General features: G+C 38.5%; 1 protein-coding gene across 3 annotated transcripts in view; it reads right to left on the bottom strand.

Annotated features, from left to right (window-relative positions):
* The window catches only part of HFM1 (helicase for meiosis 1), a 164,493-nt gene that overhangs the window by 28,949 nt on the left and 119,911 nt on the right, over nucleotides 1-15,633 (bottom strand). For all 3 annotated transcript variants that reach the window (XM_058303180.1, XM_058303181.1, XM_058303182.1), the window contains exon 30: nucleotides 66-146. In XM_058303180.1, the coding sequence (XP_058159163.1) occupies nucleotides 66-146 (81 nt within the window). The remainder of the gene's footprint in view (nucleotides 1-65; nucleotides 147-15,633) is intronic.

Here is a 15,633-nt window from a genome sequence, read left to right as displayed (position 1 = left end):
TATTACTATTTATCAAAGACTTTTCCTTTTAGAAGCCTGAAATAAACTTGTTTTATGGAACTCACAGCAGTCATGTCCACATGTATGTTTATTTTTACAGTGATGATTGCATTCTCGGTTCCCAGGTTTTTTGCAGGTAGCCATTCCTAAATCAATATAAGAAAAGTAAATTTATTTGTTATTATGTCTATTACTTTGAATTTAATATAATTTATTTTTATCCAGCCTTTTTCCTTTCAGATTATACCAGGAGATTATGATTTCCATGCTTTCTCAAATGTTAACCCATTTAATGTATAATTTAAAAAAGATATTTCTGATAACACTTAGGCCCTGCCCCACTAGCTCCATCCCAGCTTTTCAGAATAAGCATATATATAGCCACCTATGGGCTTCTCTCAGGCTCGCTAATATAAGTAGAGCCAGACAGGGCAGATTATCAGTAAATCCTGTCCTGAATGAGGTGAGAATGAGGGTGGGGTTTTAAATTTTTTCCACTGCCTTATACTTAATTAAGTCTGAAGAATCTGGAAAGAAGCAAACCTCATGGCATTTTGATGGTACTACTGACAGCAGCTAGTAGATAAGACACCATATATATTTAATAGATGTTAGAAATAAGTGCTTTGGGGCTATAAGAAATTTGTTAAATGAATTCATAAAAAGATTTCTACCAGCTTATCTCCCATAAGCTAAAATTAATATATCCAAATATATAACTTATTCTGTATTTATTATATTTTGAGTAGGATTTTTCTTTATCTTAGCTTTCACTAGTAACATGAAGGAGGGCAGAGAGACATTTGAGCCGGTCCTTGAGGGATAAACAGGATGTGGACATGAAAAGAGGGCCAGGAGAAAATATTCCAGGTAGATGGCACAGTATGCAAAGGCAGCAAAGATAGACTGTAAGAACAGAAATCAGCTTAACTTTGCAGAAGCATAGATCTTAACTGAACTAACTGGTAATTTGGAAATAGTGGAGAACTTTGAAAACTTTTTTATAACCTTTCTTTGTTCTTTACATTTTCAGGTCTATTCCGCAGTACTTTTTCAAGTCCTGGACACCTAGACAATGATTACATATGTAGCACATTGTGGGGATAAGGCTGATCACCAGATGAGTGAAATGGTCGGTTGCCTTGATGGCACTGCACATCAATATATTGTATACTGATAAAGTAACAAAACATCCCTAGCAGCTGGAGGCTGACAGCTAAAACCATAGTACTCCCAACTGAACACAAACAACTTTGGCAGAATATAAACAATACTCAGATAAAGCCACTCTGTGGTGACTCAGCTGTGCCCCACCAGATGCTCGGTTCTGGATCATTAATGGATCTGCCAAGCTGAAGCCATATCGTATCTATTGGGCAGCAGCCACTGTTTTCCTTGTCTTGGGCAGACTATATACCACCCCTGGTACTGGAAAAAAGTACCCAATAAGCTGAACTGTGAGCAGTCCTCTTAGCCCTGGAACACTTGGACCCAAGCACCTGTGTTCCTAATTACTGACCCAAGGGTTGTTCGTTGTCAACATCCTAGCAGTCTGGTTCATGGAGGGAACGTGATCAGAGAATCAAAGGTTTCTCAGTGCGGGAAAGGACCTTTGGAAACAATTAGCAGCATGGAAAGGCACCATCTATGTTAATGTGCATGCAAAGGACTTATATCCCAAGGAACATCATTGGAATGACGTAGCAGATAAAGTATGTACTGAACTGCTTTTTTGTACCCACTGAAGCTGGAGACCCTCCTGGGAGAGAGGCAGAGGGTGAGCAGGTCCTGGAGGATGGGCACAATGAATGAACTTACTCTCAGTGGTATCTGCAAAATAGCTGAATTTCCCATGTTTGCTTCCACTACTGAGTGGATCTGCTACTGAACTGGACATGAAAATTCTGGCACCATAAAATTATGGGACTGGGAACATGGAGTGCCTCTCTCATTGAAAGAGGTCCAGTCTGCCATTTACCAATGTGAGAAATATTAAATATAAGTCAGAGCTCTAAAAGGGCATTTAGGAGCTATTCCTAGAGGGGCCACACCAAGATGCTTATGGCAAGTAGACTATATTGGTCCTCTTCCACCATCCTGAGGTTATTTCCTATGCCTTGGTAGATACCTACTCAGGCTATGGCCTTGCTTTTACAGTTCATCATGTGGATGCAGTACATACATAATTTAGAAAAACAGCTTTGACAACTCCTTTTGGTACCCAGATATCATCACCTCTGACCAATCACAATCCACTCAACAATGGGCCCAGACTCATGGAATAAGAGGGACTTTCCATGTCACCCATCAGTCCTAGGCAGCCAGTGGAGAACTTTAATCTCCATACATTTATGAATTTTCCCTTTTATGTCCATTATTGATTTCCAGTTTCATTGTTATGATCAGAGAAAGTGTTTTGTATAATTTCAATCTTTTTAAATTTATTGAGACTTGTCTTGTGACCCAACATATGGTCTTTCTTGGAGAAGGATCCATGAGCACTTGAGAAGAATGTATATACTGCTTTTTTGGGGTGCAATGTTCTATAGATGTCTGTTGAAGGTCAAGTCCATTTATCATACTATTCAAGTTCTCAGTTTCTTTATCCTCTGTCCAGATGTTATATCCAATACTGAGAATGGTGTATTGAAGTTTCCAACTATAAACATTTTTTTAAGATTGATTGATTGATTGATTTTTCCCCTCCACCTCCACCGCCGCTCTGCTGTTTTTGCTGTGTCCATTTGCTGTTGATCTTCGGTATCTATTTCTCTTTTTTTGTCTTCTCATCTTTCTCCTCTAGGATTCAGAGGGATTCAATCTTGGGGACCTCTGATGTGGAGAGAGGTTCCCTGTCAATTGTGCCACCTCAGTTCCTGGTCTCTGCTGTGCACTTCGACTCTCCCCTTCATCTCTCTTTTGTTGCATCATCATCTTTCTGTGTGACTCCCTTGCATTGGCAGTGGCTCACGGTGAGGGCATTGGCTCACCACACAGGCATGCTTTCTCTTTTTCTTTTTCACCAGGAGGTCCCAGGGATCGAACCTGGGTCCTCCCATATAGTAGGTGGAGGCCTTATCAATTGAGCCACATCCACTTCCCTCCAACTACTATTGTAGAGACATCTATTTCTTCCTTCAGCTTTGCCAGTGTGTGCCTCATGTATCTTTGGGCAGTGAGGTTAGGTGCATAAATATTTAGAATAGTTATTTCTTCTTGTTGAATTGTCCCTTTTATTAATATATAATGACCTTCTTCATACCTTATAACAATTTTGCATTTAAAATAGATTTTGTCTGATATTAGTTTTGCTATTTGTGGAGAACTTTAAACACCTCTTGAAAAAGGAGTTTTGACATTTACACCTTGGCAATTCTCTTCCTGGATGGACTGTCCACCTTCCCCAGGCCCTCTAAAGCTGAACTCACAAGTTCCCAAGAAGGGAAAAATGGCCTTATCCCACTTCCTAGCACAGGGTGGGAACTCAGGCTTTGCTGTGTGTCTGCCCTTATACACATCAAGATGAGGACTGACCCCAAAAGGGGACCAAAGATGCAACACTTAGGACTCTCCTTGTCAGCCACTGTCAGGCAGTCATCCCATTTTTCCCCATTACACCCTCCACACAATTCCCAGGATGGTGGGAGGTTAGGGCTGCCAAGTGGATAGGTGGGGTGACAGAAGTGGGTCTGGAAGTGCTTAATACACGAGATGACAATCCAGTGGGTGGGACCCACAGGGCCTGACACATGCATACTAGAGGTTAGTGGGTAACCCCTAGTGGGCCACCAGTACTTGGGAACAGTCACGGGACACCTTTGAGGAGTCCTGACAATTCCCATCTGTCAGGAAGGGATGAGAGTGGCTGGAAGATATGGGTAAGGCACTCAGATCAGTGGGAAAAGTGTGAGGTTATAGCCCAGGGCAAGGGGCAGATGGACAGGATGGCCTTAGAGGGAAAAGTTTCTGCAAATAGGCTGGGAAAAGTGTATCCCATGGGAAGTGGTTACATGACCACCCTGTCAAGACTAGTTATTGCTCCCCTCTCCTATACTCTATAGATTTGACTCAGCAGCAACCTGAAAGGAAAACACCTTGTCTAGCTGACCCAGACTGTCTATTGCAGCAGCAGAGAACCTGACTGACTGCTGGATCTACCATCTGATCCCTCGCTCCCTCTCCCCTATCTGCTGAGTTTGGATTGACACTCAAGGAGCTGATTTTCCCTGCCTTACATTTGAAATAACACCAGGAAGTTCTTCATTTATGCCTTGTGACATAGATAAAAGCACAGCCATTATCTGTGCACTCTTCTTCTTACCCCTAGAAAATACGTTTGGAAGTAAAAACGCCCAATGTAGAGGAACTGGCAAATGGCTCAGTCACCTTTCCAATTCACTATCTCAAGCAAAGAATGATTTTCCTGGGGCATCCATGATTCTGGATTCTTCTCTTTTGGCAGATCATAATTGTCCTGGCCGGGAGTAAGCACCAATGAACACATGATACACAATCTGTCAGTTACCTTGGCTGACATTACTGAGTTCACAGCATGAGCTCTTCAGGCTTAGCAAAATCATTAGATTTCTAGTCAAAGTAGTTTTTGATAACTGCATTGTCTTAGACTTCCTCCTAGCCCAACAAGGACGCATATGTGCTATTCCTGACACCTCCTGCTATATATAGGGTAATACTTTAGCAGAAGTGAAACAGGAGGTGACTCAAATCCAACAGCAAGCTCTGTTGGCTGCAAAGTGTACAAATTATATGTGCAACCTCTTCAGCTATCTCCTGGGGAATAGACGGGCATAGATACAATTATTACTCCAGAAACAGATATGATCATCCTGCTCAGAGTAATAGTATGCATAGGTGAAGACCTTCAAATGTGCTGTAGCCACTGGTGTTCCCAAATCTTTACTGTCAATGTTGCTGAGAGCCACAGATCCGTAGCCCAACCTATCTCCACCTTTAGGTATGAGGTAGAAGGTGGGCTTATGTTGTGCAAGTTAATGCAGAGGAGTAAGCTAGGCCTGGCTGAGAGGCTGAGGGGTAGACTTCTGGGGAAATCACAGACATGGTTAGTGACCATCTCCCAGCCTTCACTTACCCCCCACTTCCTTTCCTCTTGTGAACATATGTTTCAGTTGTTTCCATTCCAAAGCCTGGGGTAGATGTTAGGTCTAATGAAAAGGCTCAACCATACCTTGAACCCTGAAACCAGGAACAAGCAGCCAGAGATACTTATCAGGGCAGGAACTTTCAGTGATGAGGCCCCCTCTCCCTGCTGTAGATAAATATTCAACACTCAAACAGCACAGATTTGTCTCTCCTCTTTGATGCCAAGTGATAATGCAGAGTTGCCACCCACCAACCCTAACCTGAGCAATTGGCCTCTCTAGAAGACCAGCAATGACCAGCCATGACATCTCTTCTCCTGTTCTTTTTGACCCTTTGTGCTGTGTAAGTAATAAAGTGGTTATTTGCTGAAAGTTTCTATTGTGGCTGAGCCTATGTTTCCACGATATACACACGTGTGGCAATTTGCTGCACAGGGGTGAATGGGGAGTTATTGCTTATGAGTACAGATTTTCTGTTTGTAGTTGATGAAAAAGTTCTAGAAAGAGATAAGAATGATGATTGCACAACACTGTGAATGTACTTAATGCCACAGAATGGTACAATTCTAAATGGTAAAAATGTAAATTTTATGCTGTATATATTTTACCAAAATAAAAAGAATACTGAAAAACAAAACAAAACATGGGTTCTAATATGGACTCTTACCTATAAAAGATGGGGATTGAAAATAATACTTGTTCCATTTACCTCAAAGAAATAAAAATATAAAATGAAATACAAGAAATAATTTAATTGTGATAGACTAATTAATTAAAGATTCTACAAGTAATGATAAAACTGCAATTGCTCTAAGTTCTATGAAGGAGAGATACATGATGCCAAATGATAACAGAATCTAACCTAGTCAGGAATGTCCTGGAACACTTCCCCAAGTAAGTGACAATTGGGCTGAGGACTGAAGAAAGAGTGGGAGTTAATAAAGCAAAAAGATGGAAGAAATAATGCTTCAGACAAGAGGGGACAGCATATGCAAAACTCCGTGACAAGGGAAAGCATGGAACACTGGAAGAATTGAAAGGGCTGTGTGGTTAATACGAAGCAAGTAAGAGTGCAAAAGATGAGACTACGTGATAGAAAGATCAGTTTGTGTGTGTGATGGACTATCTCTGCCTTGGCACCATGGAAAAACATGTCTCCACAAAGGCCACAAAGGCAAGGCCCTACTGTTGGTGGAATTCTGCGATCCTGCCTAAAACATGGCAAGAAAGGCAGTCTTGTGAGGAGCTGTCAAAGGCCATTTTTCATCTGCCTCCCAATCTTGCAGGAGGTTGCCACGAAGCAGCTTCTCATCTGCCTTCCTGATTCTAGTAAGACATGGGACTTTGTACCTCATACCTCTTAGGTAGAGCTGCAAGGCTATAAAACCACTTAGCTGCAGTCTTGAGTTGACTCCTCAAACAAAGTGACCTACCATTTTTGTCATCTGTCATGTGGCCCCTCCATTGCAGTGTCATCCTGTGGGATTAGGGATGCAAGCAGCTGACACCAAAAAAACTGATCTTGCTTTTCTGTCTATATAAGTAATAATCTGTCTCAATCTATCTGGATCTCTAGTGTCCTTATCAGTCAAATCTATGGAGGTGAGATAACACCACCTAGTAGCTACCACTGCCTTACTGTTTAGAGACTGCTTGACCATGTGACAGTGTGTGGACCTTTATAGCTTATGTTAATGATTTGTTGCTTTAACCTATGAGCTATGGGAAGCCACTAAGTCTTTTAAACAAAGAGATTACATATTAGGATTTGCATTTTGAAAACAAATCACTCTATGAAGCATAACATGGAGAACAGATTAGAGTGAGGAAAGAATATATACTAGTAAGAGGTTACTGTAGTAGAAAATGATGACAGCTCAGTATAGAGTGGAGGCAGTAGTAGAGAGAATGAACTGATGTGAGAAATATTTAGAAGGTAAATTATTTTTTTAAACAAATCAATTTTATTGATACATATTAATAAAGCATACAATTTATCCAAAGTGTACAACCAATGGTATTTGGTATAATCACATACTTGGCATTCATCACTTCAATCATTTTTAAAGCATTTTCATTATTTCAATAATAATAATAAAAAAAAACAAGAAAATTCCCCATCTCTCAATTGCTGTTTCCCCTGCTGTATATAGCTGTTATTTCTGGCTATTCTTGCATAATAATTAAGCATATTTATATTAAGATATACTCATATATTGTATGATGTATCCAAAATGTATAATCAATGGCTTTTAGTACAATCACAATGATGTACATTCATCATCTCAAAAATTTTAGAACAATTTCAAGACTCCACACCCCTTAGCATTCCGTCCTCAGCCCTACATAACACTAGTCTAATTTGATCTTTATAAATTGATTTATATTTACATTTTATATAAATGGAATCATACAATATGTAGTCCTCTGTGTCTGGTCTCCTTCACTTAACATAATGTTTTTTGGTTTTTTTTTTTTCATCTGATATTAACATTTTGTAGTATTAACCTACATTTGTTCAGCTTCAAAGAAAAAGTCTTATATATATGCAATTTTACCCATATTCGTATTTTGCAGTATAGTTATATTTCACAGAATATATTTAGTTCACAATAAGGCAACCATACAGTATTTGGCCTTTTGTGTCTAGCTTGCTTCATTCAACATAAACGTCCTCCAGGTTCATCCGCGTTGTCATGTTTCAAAATTTAATTTCTTCTACGATGCATAATATTCTATCATGTGTATACTCCACAATTTTTATCTATTCATCAGTTGATGGACACCTAGGTTGTTTCCAATTTTTGGCAATCGTGAATAATGCTGCTGTGAACATGGGTGTGCAGATGTCTATTTGTGTAACTGCTCTCAGTACTTCTGGGTATATACCTAGCAAAGTTATTGCTGGGTCCCATGGCAGTCTATTCAACTTCCTTAGGAACTGCCACTTCACAGTGGCTATACCATTCTACATTCCCACCAATGATGAATAAGTGTTCCTATATCTCCACACCCTCTCCAACATTTAGAGTTTTCTGACTTTTTAAGAGCGGCCAGTCTAGTAAGTGTGAAATGATATCTTGTAGTTTTAATTTGCATTTCCCTAATTGCTAGTGATGATGAATATTTTTTCATGTGTTGCTTTGCCATTTGTACTTCTTTGGACAGCTGATTTTCCAAATCTTTTGCCCACTTTTTAAGCAGATAGTTTCTCTTTCCATTGTTGAGGTGTATGATCTCCTTATTTTTTTTTTGTCTTTATTTTTTTTAATGTTACATTGAAAAACTATGAGGTCCCCATACCCCCCCCCCCGCACCCAATGATTTCCTTATATATCATGGATGTTAAACCCTTATCAGAGGTGATTGCCAAATATTTTCTCCCATTGAGTTGGCTGCCTTTTCACCCTTTTGACAAAGTCCTTTGAGGTGCAAAAGTGTTGAATTTTGAAGAGGTCCCACTTATCTATTTTTTTTCTTTTGTTGCTCGTGCTTTGGGTGTAAGGTTTAAGAAACTACCTCCTACCATAAGACCTTGAAGATGTTTTCCTACATTTTCTTCTAGGAATTTAGGTCCTTGATACATTTTAATTTAATTTTTGTATAAGGTGTGAGATAGGGGTCATCCTTCTTTCTTTTGGATATGGCTATCCAGTTCTCCCAGCACCATTTGTTGAATAGACTGTTCTGGCTCAGCTGGGTGGGCTTAACAGCCTTGTCAAAAATCACAAGACTGTAGATGAAAGTGTCAATTTCTGAGTTTTCAATTCTGTTCCATTGGTCAATTTGTCTGTCCTTATGTCAGTACCACACTGTTTTTACCACTGTAGCTAGGTAGTGAGCTTTAAAGTCAGGAAGTAAGAGTCCTTCAACTTTGTTCTTATTTTTTAAAGACATTTTTGGCTATTCATGGCCACTTACCCTTTCAAATAAATTTGATTATTGGCATTTCCATTTCTGCAAAAAAGGCTGCTGGGATTTTTATTGGGATTGCACTGAATCTGTAAATTAGTTTGGGTAAAATTGACATCTTAATGATATTTAGTCTTCCAATCCATGAACACAGAATGGTCTTCCATTTATTTAAGTCTTCTTTGGCTTCTTTTAGCAATGTTTTGTAGTTTTCTGAAGACAGGACCTTTATGTCCTTGGTTAAGTTTACTCGTAAATATTTGATTGTTTTAGTCACTGTTTTAAATGGAATTTTCTTTCTGATTTCCACCTCAGAATGCACATCAGTAGTATATAGAAACACTATTGATTTTTGTGTATTAATTCTGTATCTCACCACTTTGATGAACTCTTCTATTATTTTCAGTAGCTTTGTTGTGGATTTTCCAGGATTTTCTAGATGTAGGATCATGTCATCAGCAAACAGTAAAGTTGTACTTCTTCGTTCCCTATTTGGATACCTTTTATTTCTTTGTCTAGCCTAACTGCTCTGGCTAGAACTTCTAGCACAATATTGAATAATAGTGGTGATAGTGGACATCCTTGTCTTGTTCTTGATTTCAGTGGGAAAGCTTTCAGTCTTTCACCATTGAGTACAATGCTATCCGTAGGTTTTTCATATATACATTTTACCATATATGAAAAAAAAGGAAGAAAGCTTCCTTCTATTCCTATCTTTTGGAGTGTTTTAATCAAGAAAGGGTGCTGTATTTTGTCAAATGCCTTTTCTTCATCAGCCAAGAGGATCATGTGACTTTTCTTCTTTAATTTATCCATGTGGTTTATAACACTAATTGATTTTCTTGTATTGAACCGCCCTTGCATACCTGGGATAAAGCTCACTTGATCATAGTGTATAATTTTTAAAATGTGCTTTTGGATTTTGTTTGCAAGATTGTTTTTTTAGATTTATTTATTTACTTTATGTTTTAGAAATTTATTCCCTTCCTCCCCCAGATAGTTCCCTTGTCTGCTCATTGTTTGCTTGCCTTCTCCAGGAAGCACCAGGAACTGAACCTGGGACCTTCCACATGGGAGGCAAATGCCCAACGGCCTGAGCCACATCTGCTCCCCACTGGCTCTGGGGTCTGCTGGCTTGTGGCATTTGCTTGTTTAGGCATCTGTTTGTTGCAGTGGGTGTGGCGTCTAGTTCGTTGTGGTGGGTGCAACATCTAGCTGGTTAAGGCGGGTGCGGTGTCTGCTCGTCTTCTTTGGGAGGCACCGGCACCCAAACCTGGGACCTCCCATGTGGTAGACAGGTAGCCAACTGGTTGAGTCACATCCGCTTCCCTGTTTGCAAGTATTTTGTTGAAGATTTTTGCCATCTATATTAATTAGAGGTATTGGTCTGTAATTTTCTTTTTTTGTAGTATATTTATCTGGTTTGGTATTAGGGTGATGTTGGCTTAATAGAATGAGTTTGGTAGCATTCTTTCCTGTTTAATTTTTTGGGAGAGCTTGAGCAAGAATGGTATTAGGTCATCTTTGAATGACTGGTAGAATTCACTTGTTGGGTTATCTGGTCCTGGGCTTTTCACCACTGGGAGGTTTTTGATGTATGTTTCAATCTCTTCTGTTGTGATTATTTTGTTTAGGTCTTCTATTTCTTCTAGGGTCAGTGTAGGTGGTTTGTGTGGTTCTAGGAATTTGTCCATCTTATCTACATTTTCTAGTTTTTTTTGGCATACAGTTGTTCACAGTATCCTCTTACAATCTCTCTTGCTCCTGCAGGGTCAGTGGTAATGTCTCCCCTCTCATTTCTGATTTTATTTATTTGTATCTTCTCTCTCTTTTTTTTGTCAATCTAGCTAAGGGTTTTGTTGATCTTCTCAAAGAACCAAATTTGATTTTGTTTTCTATTGTTTTTTCTGCTCTCAATTTCACCTCTGATCTTTACTATTTCTTTCCTTCAACTTGGTTTGGGATTAGTTTGCTGTTCTTCTAGTTCCTCCAGGTGTGCCATTAGGTCTTCAATTTTAGCTTTCTTCTTTTTTAATGTAAGCATTAAGGGCTATAAATTTCTCTCAACATTGCTTTTCAGTATCCTATAGGTTTTTGATATATTGTGTTCTATTTTCATTCATCTCAAGACATTTGCTAAATTCTCTTACAATTTCTTCTTTGACCCACTGATTATTTTAAGAATGTGTTGCTTAATCTCCATATTTATGAATTTTCCCTTTTTCCATCCATTATTAATTTCTAGCTTCCTTCCATTATGATCATAGAAAGTGTTGTGTATAATTTCAATCTTTTAAAATTTATTGAGACTTGACATGTAACCCTATATATGGCCTACTTGGAGAAAGATCCATGGGCAGTTGAAAAGAATGTTAATCCTGCTGTTTTGGTGTGTGATGCTGTACAGATGTCTGTTAGGTCTAGTTCATTTATCATATTATTCAAGCTCTCTGTTGCTTTATATATCCTCTGTCCAGATGTTCTATCCAATATTGAGAGTATTGAATTGAGTTCTCCAACTATTATTGTAGAGAGGTCTATTTCTTCCTTCAGCTTTGCTCATGTGTGCCTCATGTATCTTGGGACACTGAGGTTAGGTACATAAATATTTAGTGTTGTTATTTCTTCTTACTGAATTGCTCCTTTTATTAATTTATAATAACCTTGTTCATCCCTTATAACAGTTGCATTTAAAATCTATTTTGTCCAATATTAGTATTGCTACTCCAGCTCTTCTTTGGTTACTATTTCTGTAGAATATCTTTTTCCAACCTTTTACTTTTAACCTGATTTGTCCTTATGTCTGAGGTAAGTCTCTTGTAGACAACATAAAGATGTCTCATATTTTTTAATCTGTTCTATCAGTCTGTCTTCTGAATGAGGAGTTCAAGCCATTAATATTCAATGTTATTAAATATAATAAATGTAATAAATGTTATTAATGTAAAGGCATTACTTGCTTCAACAATTTTGACTTTGGCTTTCTGTTGTCATATCATATTATTGTCTATCTTTTTACCCTTTAATTTACCCTTTCTAATAATCTTCATTTAGCCCTTGTTTATTCTTTTCAGGCTGCAGCCCTCCCTTTAGTATCTCTTGTATATCTGGTATTTGGTAACACATTCTATCAGTTTTCTTTGTCTTTGTAGACTTTGAAATTACCCTCATTTTTGAAGGCCAATTTTGCCAGATACGGAATTCTTGGCTGTACCTTAAATACATCATACCACTTTCTCCTCTCCTGCATGGTTTCTGATGAGAGGTCAGCACTTCCTTTCATCGAGTTTCCCTTTGTATGATGCTTTGCTCTTCTCTTGCTACTTTCAGAATCTTCTCTTTATCTCTATATTTGTCATTCTGAATAGTATGTGTCTTGGGGTAGGTCTATTAGGATTTATTCTGTTTGGAGTGCATTGTCCTTCTTCAATATTGATATTTATGTCCTTCAAGAGGGTAGGGAAGTTTTCAGACATTATTTCCTCAAATATTCTATCTGCTCCTTTTCCATTTTCTTTTCCTTCAGGGACACTGAAAATGTGTATGTTTTCATGTTTTGCATTGTCATTCAATCCCCTGAGACCCTATTCTATTTTTTCCATTTTCTTCTCTTTCTGTTCTCCTGTCTTTTCCAATTCACATCTTCTCTCTTTGAAATTATTTTTGTCTTTGAGCAATTCAAATCTGCTCTTATGTACCTCTAAAGTACTTTTAATCTCATCCATCATGTCTTTCATTCCCAAAGAAAAGGTTACTTTTCTTTCAAGAGTTTCAAATTGTTCTTTATGCTTACCCTGTGTCTTCTTAATATCCTTTATCTCTTTAGTCATATTTTCTTTCAATCCTTTAAATTGATTTAGGAGAGTTGTATGATTATCATTGATTAATTGTTATTAATCCTGTATCTCTTCAGGATATTTGGTTTGTTCCTTTGGCTGGACCATTGCTTCCTGTTTCCTAGTATGGCTTGTAATTTTTTGCTGATGTATAGACATCTGAATATGTTGTCAAATTTACACTGATGGCCAGTTTTTCTTTCTTGTCTATTATTACTTTTTCATAGCTCTTCTTTGATATTTGGTTCAACTTATCCTAAGTTCTTAAAATTTCCCGGCTTAAGTTATCAAAATCATTCGAGGGACTCACTAATGGGGCTTAGATTTTCTCCCAGAAGTTAGAGAACAGAGAGACCCAAGTGCAGTTTTTAATCCATGCAAGATCCAGACTGGCCAGCATATGACACTGATTGGTGCATCTTTCATGGAGGTGTATCTCTTGGTTTTCCTTTGTTTTGGACTGGCTAGAGCCGAGATTCAAAGCATACTCTGCTTGCTGAATTCACTGAAGAAAAGCCTCCCAACTTATCCTGACTTTCCCTTGTATCAGCTGACAGGGAGGACTACGTCTGCTCTCCTCTCAGTCACCTACAATGAGTCAGGGATTTTACCCCCACTTGATATGTCAGGGATGGGGGCAGGGTGCTCTTCCCAGCAGCTGGGAGATTTAGGAACTCACAGTTTGTCATTTTGGGTTTTTCATCTCTGTCCCTCACCCTCCTGGGATTATGAACATTGTCCTGGTCTGCTAACCCTAAAGGAGGTCCCTTGTGTTGCTTTTGGCTCTTTCTCCTTTCCTTTTGTGAGAGAGCTGAGCCTTGTCTACCTAATCCAATGTCATCTTCCCACAATCTCTATTTTTAATACAGAGCACAAGAGCTTTCTCTTTAAAACATTCAATATTTCAAAGATGAAGACCAATATATTGAAATACTCCCATCATTCCTGCCCCCTCTTACAGATATGTCCTTTCTTGTGCTCTCCATCTTCCTCCTAATACAATCTAGATCTGTCCTATAGTTGTCATAGTGGAACTTCCTTTCATTCAGCTCATGGGCTGAATTCACTATTCCAGCATCCTTTGACTTTTTCTTTCTTGTTTAACTGCCTTGTTTTACTGGTGCTCATCTTCAAGACACTGCCTAAGAAAAGTGTGTGAGAGGTAAATTTTATGAATCCTTAAATATATTAAGACATCTTTATTTTACTTTCACACTTAATTGGTACTTTGGCTGGGTATAGAATTCAGGGTTGAAAATCATTTTTTTTCCTGGAATTTTAAGTCCATTGTCTTCCAGCATCCCCTGTTGCTGATAAAAAGTATGACACTTTAACTTGTTCCTTGCAAGCACTTGTTTTTCTGTTTATGCTTAATGATCTGAAATGTTGCAGTTTTGCTTCTTTTACAGATCTTTTCAGTCATCCTAAATAGCACTAAGTAAGCCTCTTTGATGTACAGATTTGTATCTCACTTTAGTTCTAGAAACTGTTGACAAATTATTTCTTCTGACTTGTTTGTTCTTCTTTCTGGAATGCTCATTAGTCAGATATTGTGCTCCCACATTGTTCCCTTTGTCTCTGATATTGTCTCTTTTATCTCCTTGTCTTTTGTTTTCACTCACTTTGTCTTCAAGCCATCCTGCTTTTTTTGTTTTTTCCTCATCATATGCTCTACTTCCCTGGGTATGTTTTTTTTCTCTAATTGTTCTTTTTTTCATGGCATCTCTGCCAGTTTGAGATTATTTATGAATCCCAAAAAGAGAAAGATTATATTTGTAAATGAATCTATTCTTCTGGGTAGTTACCCCTTGATTATATTGGATTTAATTGAGGGGCCCTTGATTAAATTACCAGTTAAGATTAGGGCTCTGATTTGACCATATCAGTAAGGCATGACTCAGGTTGAGTCCCCTCCCCCTTGCTGGGCCATTGTAAATGGACACTCACTCAAGAAGACATGTGGGAAGAGAGAAAGCTCTGTCATTTTTGATCCTGCAGCCCTGGGGAGAGATAAGGCATTCATCTGATAGTTTGCAGCTGACCTTGTGAAGAGAACAGAAGAGCTAAGACTGATACAGAAAGCCCAGAAAGAAACGAGCCATATGCCAGGGGAGAAAAGAATCCCTGAGAAACAAGCCCTATGCCAGCTGAGAGAAAGGAAGCCCAGCAGAGAAGGCTGAACCCTCACAGAGATCAGTGGCCATCGTGCTTCAACACATGGCAACTGACTTTGGTGAAAAAGCAAACTTGAGTTGGACTCTTAAGGGCCTTTTAAGTTTTTACCCCAAATAAATACCCTTTATAAAAGCCAAGAGATATCTGGTACTTTGCATTGGCACCTCTTTGGCAGACTGACATGGCATCCTATTCTGTTCTATGGTTGTGATTTAATATTTAATTTCTCCAAGGTTACTAATTAGATTTCCATTTTAGTTTTATTACATTCCTGAATTATCGTGTTGTTCTATCACCCATTTTGTGTTTTTTATTTTGGGATTTCTTTTTCTTTTTTTAAGACTTATTTATCTATCTATCTATCTATCTATCTATCTATCTATCTATCTATCTATCTATCTATCTATCTACCTATCTATTTCTCTCCCCTTTCCCCCTCACCCCAGTTGTCTGTTCTCTGTGTCTATTTGCTGTGTCTTCTTTGTCCGCTTCTGTTGTTGTCAGTGGCACGGGAATCTGTGTTTCTTCCTGTTGTGTCATCTTTTTGAGTCAGCTCTCCGTATGTGTGGCACCATTCCTGGGCAGGCTGC

This window comes from Dasypus novemcinctus, chromosome 9 (genome assembly GCF_030445035.2).
Source record: "Dasypus novemcinctus isolate mDasNov1 chromosome 9, mDasNov1.1.hap2, whole genome shotgun sequence".
NCBI classification, from domain to species: Eukaryota; Metazoa; Chordata; class Mammalia; order Cingulata; family Dasypodidae; genus Dasypus; species Dasypus novemcinctus.
This window is presented reverse-complemented; position numbering and strand designations above follow the sequence as displayed.